The 20,055-nt window shown below is 40.2% G+C and overlaps 3 protein-coding genes across 9 annotated transcripts in view; 1 reads left to right on the forward strand and 2 right to left on the reverse strand.

Annotated features, from left to right (window-relative positions):
• lrp2a (low density lipoprotein receptor-related protein 2a) overlaps window positions 1-12,656 on the reverse strand; it is a 55,352-nt gene extending 42,696 nt beyond the window's left edge. For all 3 annotated transcript variants that reach the window (XM_082509049.1, XM_082509048.1, XM_082509050.1), the window contains exons 1-11: window positions 12,498-12,656; window positions 7,352-7,459; window positions 6,928-7,050; window positions 6,529-6,645; window positions 5,999-6,109; window positions 5,749-5,862; window positions 5,543-5,659; window positions 4,849-4,992; window positions 4,616-4,735; window positions 2,044-2,172; window positions 1,551-1,720 (exon numbers count right to left, since the gene is read on the reverse strand). In XM_082509049.1, the coding sequence (XP_082365175.1) occupies window positions 1,551-1,720; window positions 2,044-2,172; window positions 4,616-4,735; window positions 4,849-4,992; window positions 5,543-5,659; window positions 5,749-5,862; window positions 5,999-6,109; window positions 6,529-6,645; window positions 6,928-7,050; window positions 7,352-7,459; window positions 12,498-12,567 (1,323 nt within the window). In that variant the 5' untranslated portion in view covers window positions 12,568-12,656. The remainder of the gene's footprint in view (window positions 1-1,550; window positions 1,721-2,043; window positions 2,173-4,615; window positions 4,736-4,848; window positions 4,993-5,542; window positions 5,660-5,748; window positions 5,863-5,998; window positions 6,110-6,528; window positions 6,646-6,927; window positions 7,051-7,351; window positions 7,460-12,497) is intronic.
• LOC309691421 (coiled-coil domain-containing protein 89) lies at window positions 11,914-17,304 on the forward strand. Of its 5 annotated transcripts, none has more exons than XM_082509058.1 (8): window positions 11,914-12,063; window positions 14,646-15,118; window positions 15,265-15,395; window positions 15,461-15,597; window positions 15,697-15,773; window positions 16,393-16,492; window positions 16,577-16,670; window positions 17,199-17,304. In XM_082509058.1, the coding sequence occupies exons 1-7, from the start codon at window positions 12,022-12,024 to the stop codon at window positions 16,661-16,663; spliced, it is 1,047 nt and encodes a 348-aa protein (XP_082365184.1). In that variant the 5' UTR covers window positions 11,914-12,021; the 3' UTR covers window positions 16,664-16,670; window positions 17,199-17,304. The 5 variants fall into 5 exon arrangements, with proteins under 5 accessions (XP_082365184.1, XP_082365185.1, XP_082365182.1 ...); XM_082509059.1 differs by lacking the exon at window positions 11,914-12,063 and adding an exon at window positions 12,673-12,773; XM_082509056.1 differs by lacking the exon at window positions 11,914-12,063 and adding an exon at window positions 12,785-13,564.
• LOC309691419 (ATP synthase subunit beta, mitochondrial-like) lies at window positions 16,810-19,989 on the reverse strand. Its single transcript, XM_082509054.1, has 10 exons — window positions 19,805-19,989; window positions 19,116-19,289; window positions 18,860-19,034; window positions 18,555-18,676; window positions 18,250-18,434; window positions 17,965-18,123; window positions 17,755-17,877; window positions 17,459-17,671; window positions 17,159-17,360; window positions 16,810-17,059 (listed from the first exon to the last, which is right to left on the reverse strand). Exons 1-10 carry the CDS (start codon window positions 19,908-19,910, stop codon window positions 16,962-16,964), a joined length of 1,557 nt encoding a protein of 518 aa, XP_082365180.1. The 5' UTR covers window positions 19,911-19,989; the 3' UTR covers window positions 16,810-16,961.
• Window positions 19,990-20,055: the final 66 nt, after the last annotated feature.

Here is a 20,055-nt window from a genome sequence, read left to right on the forward strand (position 1 = left end):
TTTGCTGGTCTGCAGCATTCAGGTGTGTGTTAACACAATACCACAATCTTCATGAGAGCGAATGCCAGCAAATTTACCCCAAGGTCAAACAGAACAATACTCAAGAGCTAAATCTCAGACTCTACAGGCCTCAGTTAGCATGTTAAATTTAAAGTTTATGACAGCATAAACAGAAAAACACTGAACAAGTATCAAGGCTCATTTGGAAGGGTTGCCTGGAAAAAACCTCTTCCCTTGAAACACAGTAGCATCACTGTTCGCAAAGCTCCATCTGGAAACCAAAGCGGAGATTTTGGCCATAATATACAGCACTGAAAACACAGCACGTCATGTTATTGCTACAACAGGAGGCTCTACAAGCTATTTAATCATGGCATAGAGCCCTGTGAAACTCAACTTTTTCAAACAAATAATTGTTCTAGCTTTAGAGGTGATAAGTAACAGAGAAAAGAAATATTTAAAAAACTGTACTTAAATAAAATTAGAATTTCAAATGAATTAATTTGAAGTTATTAATCCCCTAAATTCATCTAACAGCTGTAGGTAGTGGTTACTTTAAAACAAAGAACAACTTTAAAACCTATTGTGACATAATGACTGTATAATTAAGCTACTTAAGCAATCTGACACCATATTTAATGAGTAAACCATGGTTTTTACTAAGGTACCTGGGTTTTTCCTGCAATGGAAACACAGTAAAGGAAAAATGCCTTCAAAAGAAATATATACAGTTATTTCTGAGCATTTGATCAGCAAAAATCTCTATTAGGTTTGAGGAAATGAAACCCTGTCTGCCACAATGTGCGTAACTCCAATCATGCTGTGACTAAATCCTTTCTGGGAAACACTGTGCAGGAAAAACTAGCTGCAATGTTAAAATGCGGGTCATACCAGTACTAAAACCCAGTGGTATAATGTAAAAGGTTGCATACTGGCAAAGCCTATTTTGGTATGTAATAAATACTTTATACACTTTATTTCTTTTTAGTTTACTTAAGTATGGTTTGAAATCTAACGATTTCACTTTATTTTGTATTGCTACTTTACTTTAGTAAAAGTACTTCCTCAAGCACAGTGTCACCCTTTCAGCTAATTGGCTACAGTTTAAAGCAGAGACAAGCCAAGACATAATCTGAACAAAGACATTTTACCCGGCCAAAGAATCCACATTAATGGACAGTGTCACTGAAAACAAATACTGCGTGATTAGATCCTACAGGATTGAATTACAAAAATTGCACTGTGGTATGTGAACATCATACCAGCCTATCAGACAGGTTTCAAGATTAGGCCATTTGGATTCCACTCCATATCTACTTCCCCTTCATTATGACCCAGCCACAATGGGGCCAACAGCTATCCCATTATTATAGTATCAACACTGCTGATATCTTATAGGATGACTGAAAGAATTTGGTCCTGGCCAGCGCGAGTCTAACTCGAGCATTTGCACAAACAAGAAATTGGTCTTACATTCTAAAAGATGAATGACTAACACAGAAGTAAAAGCTCAAACAAAACAATGAATGTGACAGTTCTTTATAAAACACCTTATTCTGGATGGTATCCGTCCAGAAGATCATATTAAGATTGTAGTGAAAATCGACTCCCACTGCAATCCCTCTGTTCTGTGAATTAACTAAAGTGCGCAGATTGTTGCCATGGATGTCACCTATCAGCAGGTCTCTGCCATTAGAAAATATCAAGGAAGGGACTCCAGCTGCAAGGGAAACAAAATACAAAACCTTAGAAAAGAACGCAGCCAAATTTTTTACACAGGTTTCTCACTAAAGCCAAAGGCACAGAGGTCAGCCTCTCGGACAACACTCTTTCTATGTTACACAAAGGCTAGAGACAAACTAAAACAACATTTACTATGCAACAATGCACCACAAAGAAACTCGCACAATGTGTTCAGTAGCTGCCAAAAAGGAGAGGTGTCTATGCTAATAGACCTCATTTGGCTAGATCATTCGAACCTTCAAAATGTGAACATTTGTTATGTATGTTAAACTGTTTAAACAGAGAGAAAGTGACACTTACTAGAGGAATCAGCTCTGCAGTATCTGTGCTGCTCCAGGATGTAGCCCTCTCGACAGCTGCAACGATGGGAGCCGATCCGGTCCTCACACAGCTGGTCGCACACGCCCCACATAGAACAGTCGTCAAAATCTTTAAACAGAAATCAGTATCAGCAAGTGAGGACTAAACTCTTGTTGTTTTATTTGAATACACAAACACACCCGAGAGCCGAATCTCAGCCTGGTCTGTTGCGCTTGCAGCTGCGATCAGAAGCTTACATACACTAATCATGGACATGTATTTTGTAGTTATTTTAGGTTTTTAATAATTTCTTTGAATTGTTCTTCAAACATGCTGGTATGATTATAGCAAATACATCTTTATGGATTCTAAAGAATTAGACAAGAATTAGATGCATATAGTTGAATTTATTCTGAAATTTCTCTAATCCACACAAGGTCAAAAGTATGCATACAGGCTCAAATATACACATACATTCACTTAGATTGTTTAATAAGTGGTGCTTAAGGTTCTACAATGTATTTTAATTTGACAAGTCTATTAAGTTCTTGGTTGTGATCAGGACTTCTAAACAAGTTGCAAGATCATCCGTTTGAACGACTGTATATAAGCACAAAAGACTGAGACAAAGAAAAAGATTGAGGTATTTGGCCACAATGAGAAGAGGAGAAGTAAATGCGAGGCTTTCCAACCCAAGACAACTGTATCAGTTGTCAAGCATGGTGGTGGTAGCATCATCCTCAAGGACTGTTTAGCTGTCAGTGGTACTGATACACTGCACAAAGTGGATGGAATAAAGAAGGAGGACAACCTCCAAATTCTTGAACCTCACCTCAGATAAACATCTAGATGGTTAAAATTTGGACACAGTTGGGTGTTCCAACAGGACAATGACCCTAAACACGCATCAAAACTGGTTTTTGGAAAGAATAAAGCAGACTAACATTAACACTCTGGAATGGTCTTCCCTATTGAAAGTTTATGGGCTACACTTAAAATCTGAGTCTTTGCTAGGAAACCAACCAGTTTAAATGTATTCTACCATTTCTGCGAAGAAGAGTGGTCAAATTACACAAAAAGCTTATTGATGGTAACAGACACTTATTTATAATATAAGGGTTACAAAGCCATTTCTAAGGCTTTGGGACTCCATTGAACCACAGTGAGAGCCACTATAAACAACTGGAAAAAACCTGGAACAGTGGTGAGCCTTCCCAGAAGTTACCAGCCTACCAAAAGTACTCCAAGAGCGCAGCAAGAACTCATCCAAGAGGTCACAAAAGAACCCAGAACAACATTAAAGAACCACAGGCTTCACATGTCACAAGTTAAGGTCAGAGCTCAAGATTCAACAATAAGAAAGAGACTGGGCAAAACTGGCATCCATGGGAGAAAGAATAAACCCACTCCTCTCACATTTGTCATAAAAACATCTTGACAAGACAAACGCTTTTAGGAAAATACTCTGTGGATCGACGAAACAAACGCCGAACTTTTTGGAAGGTGTGTGTCACATTACGTCTGGCATAAAACTAACACAGCATTTCAGAAAGGGAACATCATACCAACAGCGAAATATGGTGGTGGTAATATGATGGTCTGGGGCTGTTTTGCTGCCTCTGGACCTGGAATACTTGCTGTGGTAATTGCAACCATGAATTATGCTGTCTACCAAAACATCCTGAAGGAGAATGTCTGTCCATCTGTTCGTGAACCCAAGCTGATGCACAGGACAATGTTCCAAAACACACCAGCACCTCTGAATGGCTTAAGAAAAACAACATGAAGACTTTAAAGGGGCCTAGTTGAAGTCCAAACCTGAATCCAACTGAGATGCTGTGGCATGACCTTAAAAAGGTGGTTCATGCTCAAAAATCCTCCAACCTGGCTGAATTAAAACAATTCTGCTAAGAAGACTGAGCCAAAATTCCTCCCTGGTGCTATAAAAGACTCATTGCCAATTATCGCAAATGCTTGATTACAGTTGTCGCTGCTAAGGGTGGCCCAACCAGTTATTAGGATTAGGGGGCAATTACTTTTTCACACAGGGCCATGTAGGTTTGGATTTTTTCCCCTTAATAATAAACACCTTAATTTAGAAACTGCATTTTGTTTTTGCTTGTGTTGTGTTTGTCTGATATTTAAATTTGTTTGATGATCTGAAACATTTAAGTGTGTCAAACAGAAAAAAACATTGGAAATCAGAAACTCAAAAACGTTTTCACACCACTGTGTATATTTGAGCCTGTGTGCATACTTTTCACCCTGTGTGGATGAGAGAAAATCCAAAATAAATGAAAACTTGTGCACCCAATCTTTGGTTTTTGAAGTTGTTAAAGATGTATTCCATATAATCATATCACCCTGAAAAAAACAACAGTTCAAAATATACTCATACTTCTACCGTCACATGACTTGGTGCATCAAGATGTCAACATAAACTACACATGTTTGGCTTTTAGAAACATAGCAAAAGAAACATATTTCTGTCATAGTGAAAAGCATTTAAAAAATCCCAACTCACCCATACCACTGTTTAGTCAAAGATGTTAGTGATAGCTACAGTATCTACCTATACATGTGCGACTGTTGTTGCTGTTGACAATGTATCCAGAAGGACAGGAACAAGTTCCACCACCAGGAGAAGCATGACAGTGATGCTCACAGCTCAGGGAGGCACATCTCCAAATACCTGACCAAAAAAGAAACCTGACTGCTGATATATTCTTCAGTGACACCGTTTGTGAGATTAGATTTCCTAATGTGTACTCAATAGTACACAACACTGGTTGTGTTGATACTAACTGCAGTTGCGTCCAGCAGTGGTGTTCGTTTCATCCTCTCCATCTGGACAGTTAGGCGTCCCATCACAAAGCTTGTCCAAGGGGATGCACAGGCCAGAAGATGGACATGGCCATTCTCTTGGGTAACACTCCCGTTGTACATTATCTGTAGATAAAAAAAGAAATTCATCCACTTTGCAGGATTATGCACAGAAAGGGAAAGCAACAATAAAAAACAGAGCTGGAAAAAGTTTTAAAGGTGGTACAGTTGTTGGGAATAGAACAGATATTCAGTGGTTCTGATCTAAAGAAAACTGTGGCTGGGTCATTGTCCGGGAAATGGCTGTCACTTTAAATTGACGTAAAGGAGTGGAGTTTTGAGGGGGGTCACATGGGGGCTCAGAGAGCTTCTGCAGCCCATCCTTTAAAAACACACACTCTTCACAGCCATGTGGAGGAATTCTAAAGCACTTTGGGGGGCTGCACAATCTTTTGCCACAAAGAGGCATTTGAATACCACACTTAAGGGAGCACAGGCATAGTATCACTCTAAGCCAAACCAACCATGGTGACTAAAGATGAATCAGGTTTACACAGCTCCAGTTCTTACCCCTTTCAATGCTATTTGTCCAGCTAAAGTACCAACGCTTCTCATTCTAATTTTACAGATAAATCAGATAAACGTTGACTGATTTTTTTAGCTACTGTATACATACCACAGCCTTTTTCATCTGCATTATCTTCACAGTCATCCTCTCCATCACAAAGCCAGACTTGATGGATGCAGCGGCCACTGGGACAGGTGAAGTAGTTGCCTCTACATGTAGGATATGCTGCAGAGCAAGGGGGGGAATAAGACATTTGTTTATCTGCACCAAAATAACTGTAATTAGTGACGGTGACAGTGACGGGAGCCACATACTGCAGTTAAGCTCATCGCTTCGGTCTCCACAGTCATCGTCGTGGTCACAGACGTAGCGTTGAGGGACACACATCCCATTATGACATGAAAACAGGCCCGCATTGCAGCGCTGTGCTAAAGAAATCACAGCAGAAAGAGAACAAAAAAGGGCTTGATTTGTTGATTTTGTCATCTTTCTGGTTGTATTTTTGGAAGACCCCAAAACGTCTTTCACTTCATGCATTAGCACCAAAATTTATTGTCTCCTTACTGCAGTTTGCCTCATCAGAGCCATCACGGCAGTCGAGTATCTGGTCACATCTTTGGGTCCGGTTGTAGCAGGCCCCATTGGCACACCTCAGCTGTGTACACTCGGGATAATCTGTAAGATTAACCCATCATCAGGCAAATGTTATGCATTTAAATCAACCTGACAACTGTGCTCTTTTCAGCCTTTAACACGTGAAAAGCTCTGTGAATAGGAGGGATAAGAGACTAACATTTAACAGCACCACCACAGCACCAGCAGTTGCCACAGCATTCTTTATGCAACTGTGAGATTACCACCGTGTGCAGTGCTGCGAGTCTACCATGTCGGCACAATAATGGCATAGCAGCTGAACTTCAGCTTGACTAATCCACCAAAGAATCTGCAATCAACCTCTGACAACAAGAAGCATATTGTGGTCCATTCTGTCAGTCAGCGAGCCTCTTAATCTTAACAAATTGATTAAAATGCCACAGGAGCCTGAGATAAAAAAAAAAAAAAAAGTGGGGGGAACCACCTTGGAGAAGACTTACGGCAATTTCTCTCATCGGAACCATCTGAGCAGTCTGCCAGACGGTCACATTGGTACTCTCCTGGGATGCACGCACCATTACTGCAGCTGAACTGGCCACTGGTGCATGTCCTTCCAGCTAGGAAGAGATAAAAAAAGTTTGTATTCATCTATGTGCAGTTCAAATTTCATTTTATTGTAGATAAAGGGACTTAAAAGTCATCACCGTACCTTACTTCAGTCCCACAGACTATGTGGGGGGTCATTGTTAATCATTTCAATGTCCAATCCCACATGGCCATAGTTTATGTTTGCAAGAATTCAAATTATTTCAAATATTTCATTCTAAGTATTTTTTAATAAGTTTACTTAATCACTGAACAGCTCCCTTTATAATCTGATAATGATGTAATATACTCACGGCAGTGCTGCCTCTCATCTGAGCCATCCTCACAGTCTTCCTCATCGTCACACACCCATAGGTTTGGGATACACTCGCCGTCACTCAGACACTGGAAATGGTTGCTATCACACGTTACCTGAGCTGTGAGACAGAGCATTTCATTACTTACGCCTCCTGAATGAAATCCAAAAGTACAAATCTTACTGCTGATCAAGTGTATTTTTTTATTACTTATACTTTACTTGTGCTTAGCTACAACCACACTAACGTTACTAATTACTGTACACACAGAAACACTTTATTGCAATATATTTTCATCGATAGCAGGATTTAGTTCCTTCCACTACCGAAAGCACTCACATCTAACAAGCATCGTACATGAAATATTAAAACCTTTGCAGGCATCATATTGGCAAAAAATGCAATTTAATAAGTAACTCACGGCAGTCGTGCTCATCAGAGTCATCGACGCAGTCTGACGTCCCGTCACAGTGCCAGTCACCGGGGATACATCGACCTGTCCCGCAGCGGAACTGCCCCAATTCACATCCTGCATGCAATCACAGCTTGAGTTCAACTTAAGCTTTTTTTCCCCAAAATGTGCATTCTATGTTAAATTTCAATTTTAGTTCTATTCCTGTTCCTGTCATCCTGTCCAAAACAAAACATAAATAAATACAAATAAATTATGAATCAATTGTCTTTTATATATGCATTGAAAAACAGGCCATGGGGAGGGAGGGTAGGTGTTCTCTGATATAGTCTGTTGCAAACAGCATTGATGAGCCTTGGAGACAAACGTGCCAGCCATCCAACCGACAGTTACACAACCTTCACTGCGCTCTTCCCAAGCTTCCTTTTGATGTTCTCACTGAGGGGCAATGGTAGAGATAAGGTACCATGGCTCTACCTTCCCTGACGTTTACCAGGAGAGATTGATTCAAGCAGCATAGTTCAGAGGCAGAGCACTCCATCAGACCCCGTTCAAATAGGAATGTGCAATTTTGATGGGCTCTTTGACAGCCTGATTTATGGTGCATGCTTTTCCTGTCCAGTCAGAAATGTAATTAGAATAAATACTGGTACTGGGTGGTACCGCAGCCATTTCAACCCAAATTCTTTATGAGAGGAAGTGTGAGGTGGTGATTGGTGGTGCATGCTCAGGGTTGGGGGTCTGTCTCTGTCCTGTCTTATCCAGCATTTTGAAAACAACGTTCCCCTTTGATCAAATACCTTCTTGAGAATTTTTAAAAATCGAGAGTTTTTATCTAAAATCTAGGGCTTTAGTAACCTATATCATGCCTTTACAATTTCACAATAATGGTTTTGGCCACAAGGAAACATTTTTATGGTGCAATTCAGCTTTAACTGAGTGAAAAGGTGTCTGCAAGGTCAGAAAAGCCAGGTCAGAAAAGCCAGCGGGCAGTTGAGTGATGGTACTAAACGCTATTTAAAGGAAACACAGACTATATTTAGCGCCAAGAGTTTATCATTGCTTTGAGTTATGGACTATTTTAATGATAGATTGCTTCTAAAGCAGTTGTGTGGTCACTGCCGGTGCTTCTGCACTAAAATAGTTGTGTAGGTTGCCTTCTTGTCTCCAATTAACTGCTTTACAAACAACTCAACAAAAAAAAGGGCCACATTTTTAACTCTGCCAGCAGCTATCCAGGAAGCAAACCTTTTTTCCTGCTCAGTTTACTAATGATAAAATTGCTCACAAACTTGCTCAAAGGAGGTCGTTGTTACAAGTCAATAATCCTGGAGGTTTCAACTATAGCACGGAAGAAGCGTTGGATGCAGGACACAAGTAGCAAAAAGACTAAATCTATTAAACAAAAACAGCATATATACGCTGATAAAAAGAAGTGTTGTCTGTGCAGGACAACTAGGAGTTTCAAAAAGAGAAAAAAGAATGACAAATAATAACAAAAATATATTGATTGCTATTGACTGTGAAACTGGACGCAATCTTATCAATGTAAACATCTAAAAGAAAGTGATTTTTCCAGAAAAAATGTTTCATTAAGACTTACATAAGAATATAATCGTGATTTGTAAGTAAGTACACTTTAAGGTGACAATTTTTATTGTGACATGATGCTTCACTCGGGAACTTTTAAGCAAGTAGCATGCTGCTTACCCATTGATGCTTGCCAATTAGTTATCTAATGATATTACATGTAACAATGCTTAACTCAGGGAGGGCAAACACTTCTTTTATAGCCTTCTGCTTTGACTACATCTTGCTGGCACTACATTACATCATTTATCTGAAATCAGTTTTCATGCTGAAGATTTACTTGCAATGAAGTTTTTTAACATTTATGTATTTCTCCTTATTTACTTAAAGAGAGAAGTATTTGGAGTACTTCTTCTACCACTGAAATAAATCTAGAGGTGTATAGACGCTATAAATGCACACAGTGACACCTTAAAGGCCAGTATGCCAGGAAGAAACCAATCTACTGGATGCTTTCAAATGCAGCCAGTATTTCCTGACAGCATTACTTCTGGGAATGGTGACAGATACCGTGCACTGATGCCGAACCTTTAACGGCACTATCTTGTGTTAGGTTTCTTCTTACATTCACAATAGAACATTTTTCCAAATCCTTAAATTATGTTGTTAAACTGAGAAAGTCAGTCAAAATTAAGCAAGGACAAAGCAAAGGTCTTATTAAGAATGCTTTTTTTAAGTGAGTGTGTGTGTGTGGGGGCGGTGATGATGAGTGTTTTCTAATGAGAGTTTTAGCTGAGGCTTTTCTGTAATGTTGTTGTTTTCCTTTCCCCTTCCTTCTGGCTTTGTCTTTTCTAATTAGCAACTTAAACCCACAGAAGGAAAGAGCACTGCTCTGTCTGAGGATGAGGATAAGAACGCCCGACAAAGAAGCGCACGAGTGGAATTTTCCTCCGAATGAAGTCCTCCAAACGCCATAAATCCCTCTGTGAAATTACAATGGCACAACAGAGGTGTGAGCAGTGATGCAAACTCGTAACTCTGAAGTGTCGTCCTAAAAAAAAGTAGAGGAAAGTAAGCCTTACAAGCTGCTGAACCAGAGAAGAACATACTATATGCCACCTTCTGACAAAAAGAAAAAAACTTGTCTGTCCACTGCTGTTGTGAAACATCTCTTTCTTGTCACATGGGGTATGTCAAAAGAAGTCTTCACGCTTTCATCAGTGCCGTCTTGTTTTGGTGCAGCCCTCTGCACTCAATGGATGTGAGCGGAGAAAAGTTGAGAAAACGTCTGCTGGCAGCATGAAACGCTGTCAGAGTGAAGTGCTGCTGCCCATTTCATATGGAAATCAATGCAGCAGAATGCAGTCAATTGCCAAACAAGTGACTTTGGCTCTTAGTGCTACACTCAAAAACGTCTAAAAAAAAACAAAAAACGAGGCAGCTTTGGCAGTGGCATGGGAACAAAAGGAAGGCATAAATAGGGCGAGGAATAAAGCCTTGGTCTGGTTGGAATCGAGGAATGCTCAGCTTTTTGATGCATGGACCAACAAAACAGTAAGTGAAAGGAATCATAAATTAAGTTGTCACAACCCAATAACACAGCTACTGGACATCTTACTTCTCCTCTACGCTGTGTGTCACAGCTCACGAAGCAGCTGGTTGGAGGCTAAACTCCATCCTTGGTGTCTTTAACGTGGACTTTAACGGGGGAGCTACCAAAAGGATTTGCTCTCAATTTGTGTCAACTGTGCTCCAGTTTCTCCCGCAGTGTTACTGTAGCATGCAGACTTAGGCTCCTACACCGGAAAGACGCTTGGCCACGGGCACAAGGTTTAAGGTGCACGTGCTGGCTGAGCTTGAAAAGTCTCGAAAAGTTTCAACAAGAAGGAAAACATTTTTATTGACGTCATTACAGACTGGAACTAAAAATAGGTTTCAGTCTGTAATCTGTCTTGCAATTTGCATGTTGTTTACTAGTATATTTAAATAAAAGCAATTTATAGAGCTATTAAAATTTGCACTATGCGCCTAATAGGCTATTAAGATTCCCTGGTAAATGATAATTGGAGATAACAGCTCAACTTGCTGACAAAACACATCCAAAACAGCAGAAATGGCAGATAATAGTTAATAAACCAACACCATGAAATCTTCTCAAACAGTCACGTTAGCTATTAATGCCAGTGTAAGCATTCAGTAGTAGTATCAAGCTCAAGGCCTGGATAATGTTTTCCAGAAGGTCCTGGAAGAAACAGTTATCAAACTAAAGGATTTTTGTGGAGGATCAGGAAGAGATTAGAAAGTACCCTGCCCCCCTCACAGTAAAACAAGCCATCACCAATCTTATATTCTAAGTGACAAAGCAGGCCAGGGAAGCCAGGGAGGCAATGTCCAGCAATATGGTTTAACACGAAGTGGTCATTCATAAATTCAGGTTAAAGATAAATAAATAATATTTAAGCAGTCAACTAATCCAAGCTAATGATCGACATGCACAAGCTGACTAAGTGTGCTGGACGTCTGCTATTTTTCTCAAGTCATCATTTTGTGCCCTTCAGCTGTCATCAGCAAAATTCATCTTCAAGTTGCATGCAACTGCCAAGATTCAAAGGAAATGCCAAGTGATTTTTTTTAAAATGCTACAGTCTCAGTTATACGGTACAGTTATATTGTCTTTGTTTTTTGTTGGGTTTTTTACATAGACAGGCCCGATTTTCTGCCTTTTAGCCAGTGAGGAAATAGGTCTAGGATATTTCATAACAGTAAATAAAAAAGCTGTAGCATTGACCTCACTTTAGGTTTATTTAAAAAACAAAAAAACTTGAAACTGTTTCTCTCTTGGTTAGAAATGATTCCTTTCTGCAGCAGCTGCACTGTAATTAGTTGCTTGATTCACAGTAAGGAGCTTACATACTAAGGGTTGAGCAAAAAGAAAGCAGATTACAATTTGAGAAGTAAGATCTTAGCCGTGTTCCTAACACAACAGACAAGCATGAGACTGTCACGTATAAAGAGCAGTGTGTGAGCTTTTTTTTCATGTGTGTGTGTGTGTGTGTGTGTGTGTGTCTCTCTCTCTCTCTTGCATTAGAAAATAAAGCTGGAATCTGAGCCGAATCGGTGGGTTTGCAGCGTAAAATCTGCTCCACTGAATGAGACTTGTACCAGTGGCCCACAGTCCTCGCAGATTGCCTGTAAGTCACATGCTCTTTTCCGTTACCTAGCAACAGTAAAGCTCAGGCAAAAGTTCCTCAAGATAACTTCCAATCGGTGTGAGGAAGGCTTTGTGCTCAACCTTTAAAGTAATACTATGTGTAAAAGCATTTAGCGCCACAGACAGAATTACTTTACCTGGTGGCTAAATTAAAAATAAATAAATAAATAAAAATACAGTATCATCCTGAGTGCAGGCACTAAACCAAAGGCTTTTGAATTAACAATACTATTTCCACCTTCTTTTGCTCTTTAAATTCCATCAAATATGATTGATTTTCAGTTTTCTCATATTTTTTTCCTATGTGCAACAAGTGCAGTGCAGCGCAGCAGTTATGCAGTTCCTCAATGAGTCATTCAGCTAACATCCTGTGTGGACAGAGAAAAAAAAGTTTAAAAAAATCACAGTACTTACCTTCAGAGTGGTGCCATGTAACACAGCATATAAGGACAAAAAGGAATTTAAGTAGCAGTGCTCTCCACATCCTGGCTGGTCCGTCCAGCTCCGCTGTGCAGATGGAGGAGCTGTAAGGACTGGGGCTGGGATGCTGTTGCTTTCCTCTGTCTTTCTTGGCCCGCTAGTTGATGAAAAGGGGCGTGCACAAAGGCCAGGACAGCCGCTCCCCCAACCCAGCCTCGGCCCTCACGATAAATCCCTCTGGGCTCTGGAATCTGCATAATGCCGAGTAAGGTCCGACTCGTCCCAGTGCCAGTGATTTTTCACTCTCAGCGGGCTATCACTTTGATTTAGGGATTGAAATGGGTGCCTACTGGTTCTTGGGGGGAAAAATAAAGAGTGGGCGACTAAATAAAAAAGCATGCAACTAAAACAAGGCCTTCTAGGGCGTCCAAGAAGGCCCAGGCAGAGAACTTAATCCCAGTATGGTTGGTTAGAGCCCGAGCAAGGGCCATGTTTCTGGCACATATGACGACAAACATGCACTTTGTTAAGAGTCTTTGTAACGGTGCTTTGCAAAAGGAGGTCAAACGATTATTAGATTATCTAATGGTAAACTAACGGAATTATGGTGTAATGATCTCCCTAAAATAAAAATATACAAATTTAGCGCCACGGAAAAATGCAATCATCAAATAAATAAATAAATAAATAAATAAAAAATATAAACTGCTACTACTAAAATAATAATAATATTTTTTTTAAAAAAAAGAAAACCTACTGTTAACCAAGTTGGCGGCCGATAATAAGCTCAACATCGCCCTCATGCGGCCGAATAGTGGGACTCGATAAATCAGAAGAAAGGGCGGTTCAAAGATGGTTGCCATTAGCGACGGTGCAACCGAAACTACCGAGACTTTTAAAAGATATTTTCAACGAAAAGTGGAAGTTAGGTACGGAAAAAATGTGACTGAAAATCTGTATTATATGAACTCGACATGGCAGTTTCACAGAGCAATGCAGAGGAAAACATGAAGATGGAGGGCAGCGAGGTGAAGGTGTGTTTAAAAAAGCAAAACAAAAAAGTTAGTTCAAACTAATACTAAGTTTACTTTCTCGACAATTCTTAACTTTAAGTACTGCTGTATTACTTAAATGCTTTAAATGAGGAATAAATTTAAGCTAAGTGAGCTAAGTGTGTGAATAAACTGGAAACATGCTAAAAAAGAATAATAAGAGATGGGTAACATAAAAAGTATAAGCTAGCGATCTTTTAAGATGCGCAGAGTATCTAAAACCGTTAATTACCTAAAAGTGTTTAGTCGCAGAAGTACATTTAGCCCAATAGTGTACTTAAAGAAAATTATGAGCAATTGCTCTACAACAATAGCACTGTACTTAGTACATTTAACCGCTATAGTTAATAGTCAGACCTGGGGTGTCAAACGTAAGGCCAGAATCAGCCCGGCGAAGGCTCCAATATTGTTAGGTGTCTTTTACAACTTTGCCTTATTATAAATATCTCATCCCATGGCCATTCACGTAACAGCAAAGTAATTATCTTATAGACTGAAATTTTATACATTTAATTCTTACAATTGAAGCCCAAAGAGTCATGCTGACAGATTATCTTTCAATTACTACGCATGTAGTAGAAAAACTGAGACATACTGTTGAAATTTCTCTTCTTTGTCTTGTATTAAGATATCTCATTGATTAAATGTGTAGTAAATTTCTTTTTACATTGACTAAAATTGGAGTTTCACTGGCTGAGATCAAAGTGGGCTGTTTGTGGCCAACGATGTAAAATGACTTTGACATCCCTGAGTTAAATACACTCACCAGCTGACTTGTCCCCATTTAAAATGGTCAAGACAATCTGCTTCAGTGTTTTAATATGCTCTGCATTCAGAGATGCTTTTCCACAAGTCATCTGGTTATTTGAACTACTTAAATTGCTGAATCATGAATTGAACTACTTAAAATACTTAAATTGCTTTTCGTCCCCATTTTGATGCTGAGTTTTAACTAAGGAGAAGGTTGAATTAACCATGTCTACATGCCTAAACACACAGGCTCAGGATGGACAGCTGCCTGCCTTGTCAGATTGGTGTGAGAGAAGTTATTGCCATGTTTTAACATTAGGTTTCTTCCCTTTGTTCACAGCATATGGACTGCATTCAGAAGTCACCTGGGAAACTTCAAAGTCTTCCCACGGAGGATCTAACAGAGGAAAAGATGTTGAGGTCCAGAGTAGATGAGCAGTCAAGTTTGATCTGCATTCTGAAAAACAGAGCCGACGAGGTGTTTCTCCGATATCAAGCCCTGCAGAAAATCAATGCAGAGCATGAGGACCAAGTGGCACGCTGTCAGAAAGAACTGGAAGAGGAAAGGAACAAATCAAAGATACTGGAGAAAAGATTTATGGATTTAGCTGCCAACAATCAAGCAATTATTGCTTTCATGGAGGAGTATAAAAATCATAACAGCCAGTTAAAACTCGAAAACGAAAAGCTGCAGTCAGAGAATGAATCGCTTTTCTCACAGAGGTTACATGACAGCCAAGTGTTAGTGCAAAAACTGGAGGAAGAAGTTAAACGGCAGATAGAGAAATATGCACACAAGAGAAAGGAATATCGGTAATTAACTCTAATTAACTCTAATGCTTGAATCTATTGAGATTCAATCTCAGACTTTTGAAAAACAAGAATTATTGAACAGTAATAAAAATCATTAAATATATAGTTGTTAATTTCTTTTGAATTGTTTTACACTAAAACTTAAGGGAGAAATTAGCTGGATGCCAGATGGAACTCCTGGGACAAGAAAATCTGCATATAGCCAGGGAAACATCACTAATCAATGAGCTACAGGATGCACACCAGCAGCACAAAGAGGCTGTGGACAACTGCAAAGGTGCGTAGAAAACTATAGGTCTATCTCTACAGTTTACAAAATAATGTCTTTCTTTCTGCAAACAGAACTGAAGCTGCAGCTACAAGAGGCTGAAGAACAGCGAGCTTTGAATGAAATCAAAATGAGAGAAAGGATAACAAGTCTCATGAAGGAGAAGGACAAGTTTTTGTGTCTTTCTATGGAAAGAGGCAAAGTGATACAGGTCAATAAAAAAACAGCATTGTTCTAACTAATAAACACACACAAATGCTCATGAATGAATGAATGGCTTCATTAACATACAAACTGCTCTTAAATGCAGGAGAAACAGGAGGAAATCCAGAACCTGGAGACAAAATGCAAAGAAGAGAAGAAAGTGCAACTGGAGGCATTGGAGAGGTACTAACAGTGCTTACGTTACATTGCTCTAAGACTTTAAAGTTTAACTGACTTTCTTATTTTCTCCTCTACTCCTGTCCTCGTGTCTTAGCCCTTCCCACTAGAGAAGTATCAGTTTTGCCTCAAGCCATCACTTTAAAGTGTCAAATGAGAATGTTTAACATCTGCACTATAAATTTTGTTATGCTACTTACAGCACTGCAGGACTAAGACTTTATGATCTCCAGTGTTGCAGTCCTCATGCTATTCTTTTATATTGATCGATTCTTTTAATTTACAACATGACAAGGTATATCTAAGTTTCTTAATCACAGTGACAGTGAAGGCCAGAAAGTTTGATCATCTTAAATAAATGAAAAAAGTTATAAATACAGACAATTAGTTTAGGGACTCCTTCCTCTGTGATTTGTCTATTCCAGTTGTGTGCTTCACCTTTTATACACTGAAGGTAAAAATGCATCCTTCATTTTTACTTCTGTAAGCGAGCCTCTCTCTTCTTAACACACTTTAGGAATTGCAACATCCTTCAACATGGCATACTAAGATTTATTTCCAGGATCACGCACAGAAAGACTGAAGCACAAATGAGAGCGATCTTCCGTTTGTTCTCGACTTTCAGATTTGCACGTGAAGTAGAAGCTGTTAACAAAGATGCAAGAGTGAAGTCCCTCCAGTCTGCTCTCGATCAATCTGTGAGAAAGTTCGAGAAGCTAAAAGAGGTGCATTGAAATAGGCAGTCTGCAAAATTTCATGGTCGCCCAAACTGAGGCTGAGAACATGTTCCAAATGTTTCATTTTCACAGGATTTCGACGCTTTCAAGGAACACAGTGACAGCCTCCTCACACAGGAAAGGGAGCTGAATAGGAAGCTGCGCCACATAATTGGATAAACATCTGGTACGTTTTCTAATCAGTATGATGGTTTTTATTTATTGTGAACAAGTATGCATGTTTGTGGACAATTTCGAGGGAAGGGTGGGGAAAAAAAAAAAGAAAGAAAGAAAGAAAAGAAGCCATGGATACAACACAAATTTACTTTTTTTTTTTTTTTTTTTTTTTAAATTTAATCTTCCAGAGAAATGGAACCACAACAAACATACTTAGCATGACACGTTAGAAGTTCCTCAAATAGAAATTACACTGTACAAATGTTCATCTCAAAACTTTCCGGCCTCAGAAAGATATCGTTTACGCATGTTCCTCGGCCAGTTTCTCAGCCTTTTGGACTACTTCTTCAATGGGGCCCACCATGTAGAAAGCCTGTTCTGGCAAGGCATCATATTCACCTTGAAGAGAAAAAAAACAACAACAATAACCATTACTATAAAAAGCACACCAAGTTGATGCCATTTAAAAAATGTCTTTATATCAGTGGTGCACTTTACCTCCTAGAATGCTCTTAAAGCCTTTGATTGTTTCCTTCAGAGGGACCAGCTTGCCCAAATGACCGGTAAAGACTTCAGCTACCTGGAAGGGCTGAGACAGGAAACGCTGGATCTTGCGTGCACGTGCTACAGTTAACTTGTCCTCCTCAGACAATTCATCCATACCAAGGATAGCAATGATGTCCTGTAATGACTTATAGTCCTACAAAAAAAAAAGAAAGAAAGAAAGAAACAGTCATTAGTTTTTGCCTTTTGTATTGATTGTTTGTTATTAATAAATTGTTATGGCATACAGCTTACCTGAAGAATTTTCTGCACACCACGGGCAACATCGTAGTGTTCAGAACCAACAATATTGGGGTCCATGATGCGGGAAGTTGAATCTAGGGGATCCACAGCAGGATAGATACCAAGCTCGGCGATAGCGCGGGACAGCACGGTTGTCGCATCCAAGTGAGCAAAAGTGGTAGCTGGAGCGGGGTCAGTCAAGTCATCAGCAGGCACATAAATAGCCTGCAATACAAATCAGTTTAAATAAACCAGAAAACAAGAGCATGCTGACATGTAATTAGGATTAGCATCCTGGGAATTCTTACTTGTACTGAGGTGATGGAGCCTTTCTTAGTGGTGGTGATTCTCTCCTGCATTGTACCCATATCAGTGGCCAGTGTTGGCTGGTAACCCACGGCAGAAGGGATACGACCCAACAGAGCAGACACCTAAAGGATAATGATATAAATATTAAAGTGAGATGACATAACTATTAGGTCTAACAAAAAGTATTTTTTATTTATTCCATTTCAAACCTCTGATCCAGCCTGGGTAAACCTAAAGATGTTGTCAATAAAGAGGAGCACGTCCTGTCCCTCCTGATCGCGGAAGTATTCTGCAACAGTCAAACCGGTCAGGGCAACTCTCGCACGAGCACCTGGAGGCTCGTTCATCTGACCGTACACCAGTGCCACCTGAGAAACACGATGCAAGAGTCCCAGGAAACTGAAATCCAACAGCAGAGCTAAAAACCAAACTTTTACTGCTACAATACAATGACTACGTATGTTTTAACAGCTAACTTGTTAAAAGGCTCTGACCTTTGAGGTCGTGTCCTTCAGGTTAATGACACCAGACTCAATCATCTCATGGTACAAGTCATTTCCTTCGCGGGTTCTCTCGCCCACTCCAGCAAACACAGAGTAACCACCGTGAGCCTTCGCCACATTGTTGATCAGCTCCATAATCAACACAGTCTTGCCAACACCAGCACCACCAAACAGACCTTTAAGGAATGACGCATACACAATAATAAATTAACAAGGAATTCTTGTGTGAAAAAATAAATGTGGATTTTATAAAAAAATAAAAAAAATCAAAAAAAATCAAAAAAAAATCAACAAACCGATCTTTCCACCCTTGGCGTAGGGTGCCAGCAGATCTACCACTTTGATGCCAGTCACCAGGATCTCCTGCTCCACACTCATGTCAGTGAACTCAGGGGCTTCAGCATGAATAGGAGCAGTCCTGCCAAGTAATTTTTGTTATTGTAAACATGCTTACAATTGAATAAGACAGGTGCCATGTGTGCTTTATCATCTGTCAAACCCATTAATAGTAAAGACACATTTTAACTCTTATTTGAGTAAAACAGACAAAAGCTGAGATATTCACAGAGGGTGGAAAAGTTTGAATCCTTTCAATACTCACTGCTTTGTACTAATTGGACCCCTCTCATCAATGGGTTCTCCGATGACATTCATAATCCTGCCCAAGGTCTCGGGGCCCACGGGAATCCGAATGGGAGCTCCAGTGTCAAGAACCTTCTGACCACGGACCAGACCCTCAGTACCGTCCATGGCGATGGTTCTGACTGTGTTTTCACCTGAATGAATGTACAAAGAAAGACATTAAAGGACAAATATTCACTCTGGAGCGTTGAGCTGGCTCGTTTCAGCACACTCACCGAGATGCTGTGCCACCTCCAGCACCAGCCGGCTCTCGCGGCCTGCCACCTCCAGGGCATTGAGAATGGGAGGCAGGCCCTCATCAAACTGGACATCCACCACAGCACCAATCACAGCTACTATCCGGCCATTGGCCAGCGAAGCCTGAGCAGCTGGGGCAGCATAACCCCTGCCTGAAAGGACAGTGAAATGAATGGCAGCACATGACAGCAACAGTTCATGCTTCCCAGAGAGACCATGCATACTAAATTAACCTATGCAAGTGAACTGAAGTACATCTAGAGGGCAGGCAAATTAACTGCCTGCCTATAAAATACTGCCACATTTTTAGGTTTTCTTAAATGCACTTCCGTATTCTGTTGTAACTGAAGCACACAGACTAACTAAAACTTTGGAACAGCGAGAGCACAGGGTCTGTGGCAAAACAATGACCCGCTTACGAAGGTCATTCATGGAAGACAGCGAAGTAAAACATATCAGGAGTAAAGACAAATACCTGAAGCAAAAACATGCCTAAATAACTGGTTCGCTCATATTTTAGATCCTTTGTTTGGCTAAAATACCCACTGATCTTCAATGAATGGAGCCTTAATGGTACAGGCCTGTTCCGCCGGGTTCGCATCTACTGGCTGTAGTAACAAGCGACACATAATGCTGACAGTCGGCCACAGTTTTAAACTTTACTTACTGGAATAGAGAGCCGCATTTCTCCCGGGGATTGTCTTCAAAGAGCTGAAGCCAGGCTTCAGAGCCTGCAGAGACCCGCTGCAGCACCGTCCCAAGGCACCCAACATGGTTAAGATGGCTGAAGGTGACGGCGCACTCTGCTTATGGCAGATCTCTAACCGCTGAACCGGGCCCTTCTGAGCATGTGCGGTATGAGTTGATTTTATGCCTTCATACACCGCTAGAGGGCAGAGCCGACATTTCCAATAACAT

The sequence above is a fragment of the Aulonocara stuartgranti genome, assembly GCF_965226115.1.
Source record: "Aulonocara stuartgranti genome assembly, chromosome: 16".
NCBI classification, from domain to species: Eukaryota; Metazoa; Chordata; class Actinopteri; order Cichliformes; family Cichlidae; genus Aulonocara; species Aulonocara stuartgranti.

Bases quoted from the DNA above. Each gene is read 5' to 3' on its own strand.
- LOC309691421 (XM_082509056.1), top strand. From the start codon at position 13,478: ATGGCAGTTTCACAGAGCAATGCAGAGGAAAACATGAAGATGGAGGGC. The intron at 15,774-16,392 runs GTACTAACAGTG...CTCGACTTTCAG, and splicing joins CAACTGGAGGCATTGGAGAG to ATTTGCACGTGAAGTAGAAG. The intron at 16,493-16,576 runs GTGCATTGAAAT...TCATTTTCACAG, and splicing joins AGTTCGAGAAGCTAAAAGAG to GATTTCGACGCTTTCAAGGA.
- LOC309691419 (XM_082509054.1), bottom strand. From the start codon at position 19,910: ATGTTGGGTGCCTTGGGACGGTGCTGCAGCGGGTCTCTGCAGGCTCTG. The intron at 19,035-19,115 runs GTGAGTGTGCTG...ACATTCATTCAG, and splicing joins GGAGGTGGCACAGCATCTCG to GTGAAAACACAGTCAGAACC. The intron at 17,878-17,964 runs GTTTGAAATGGA...ATTATCCTTTAG, and splicing joins TTACCCAGGCTGGATCAGAG to GTGTCTGCTCTGTTGGGTCG.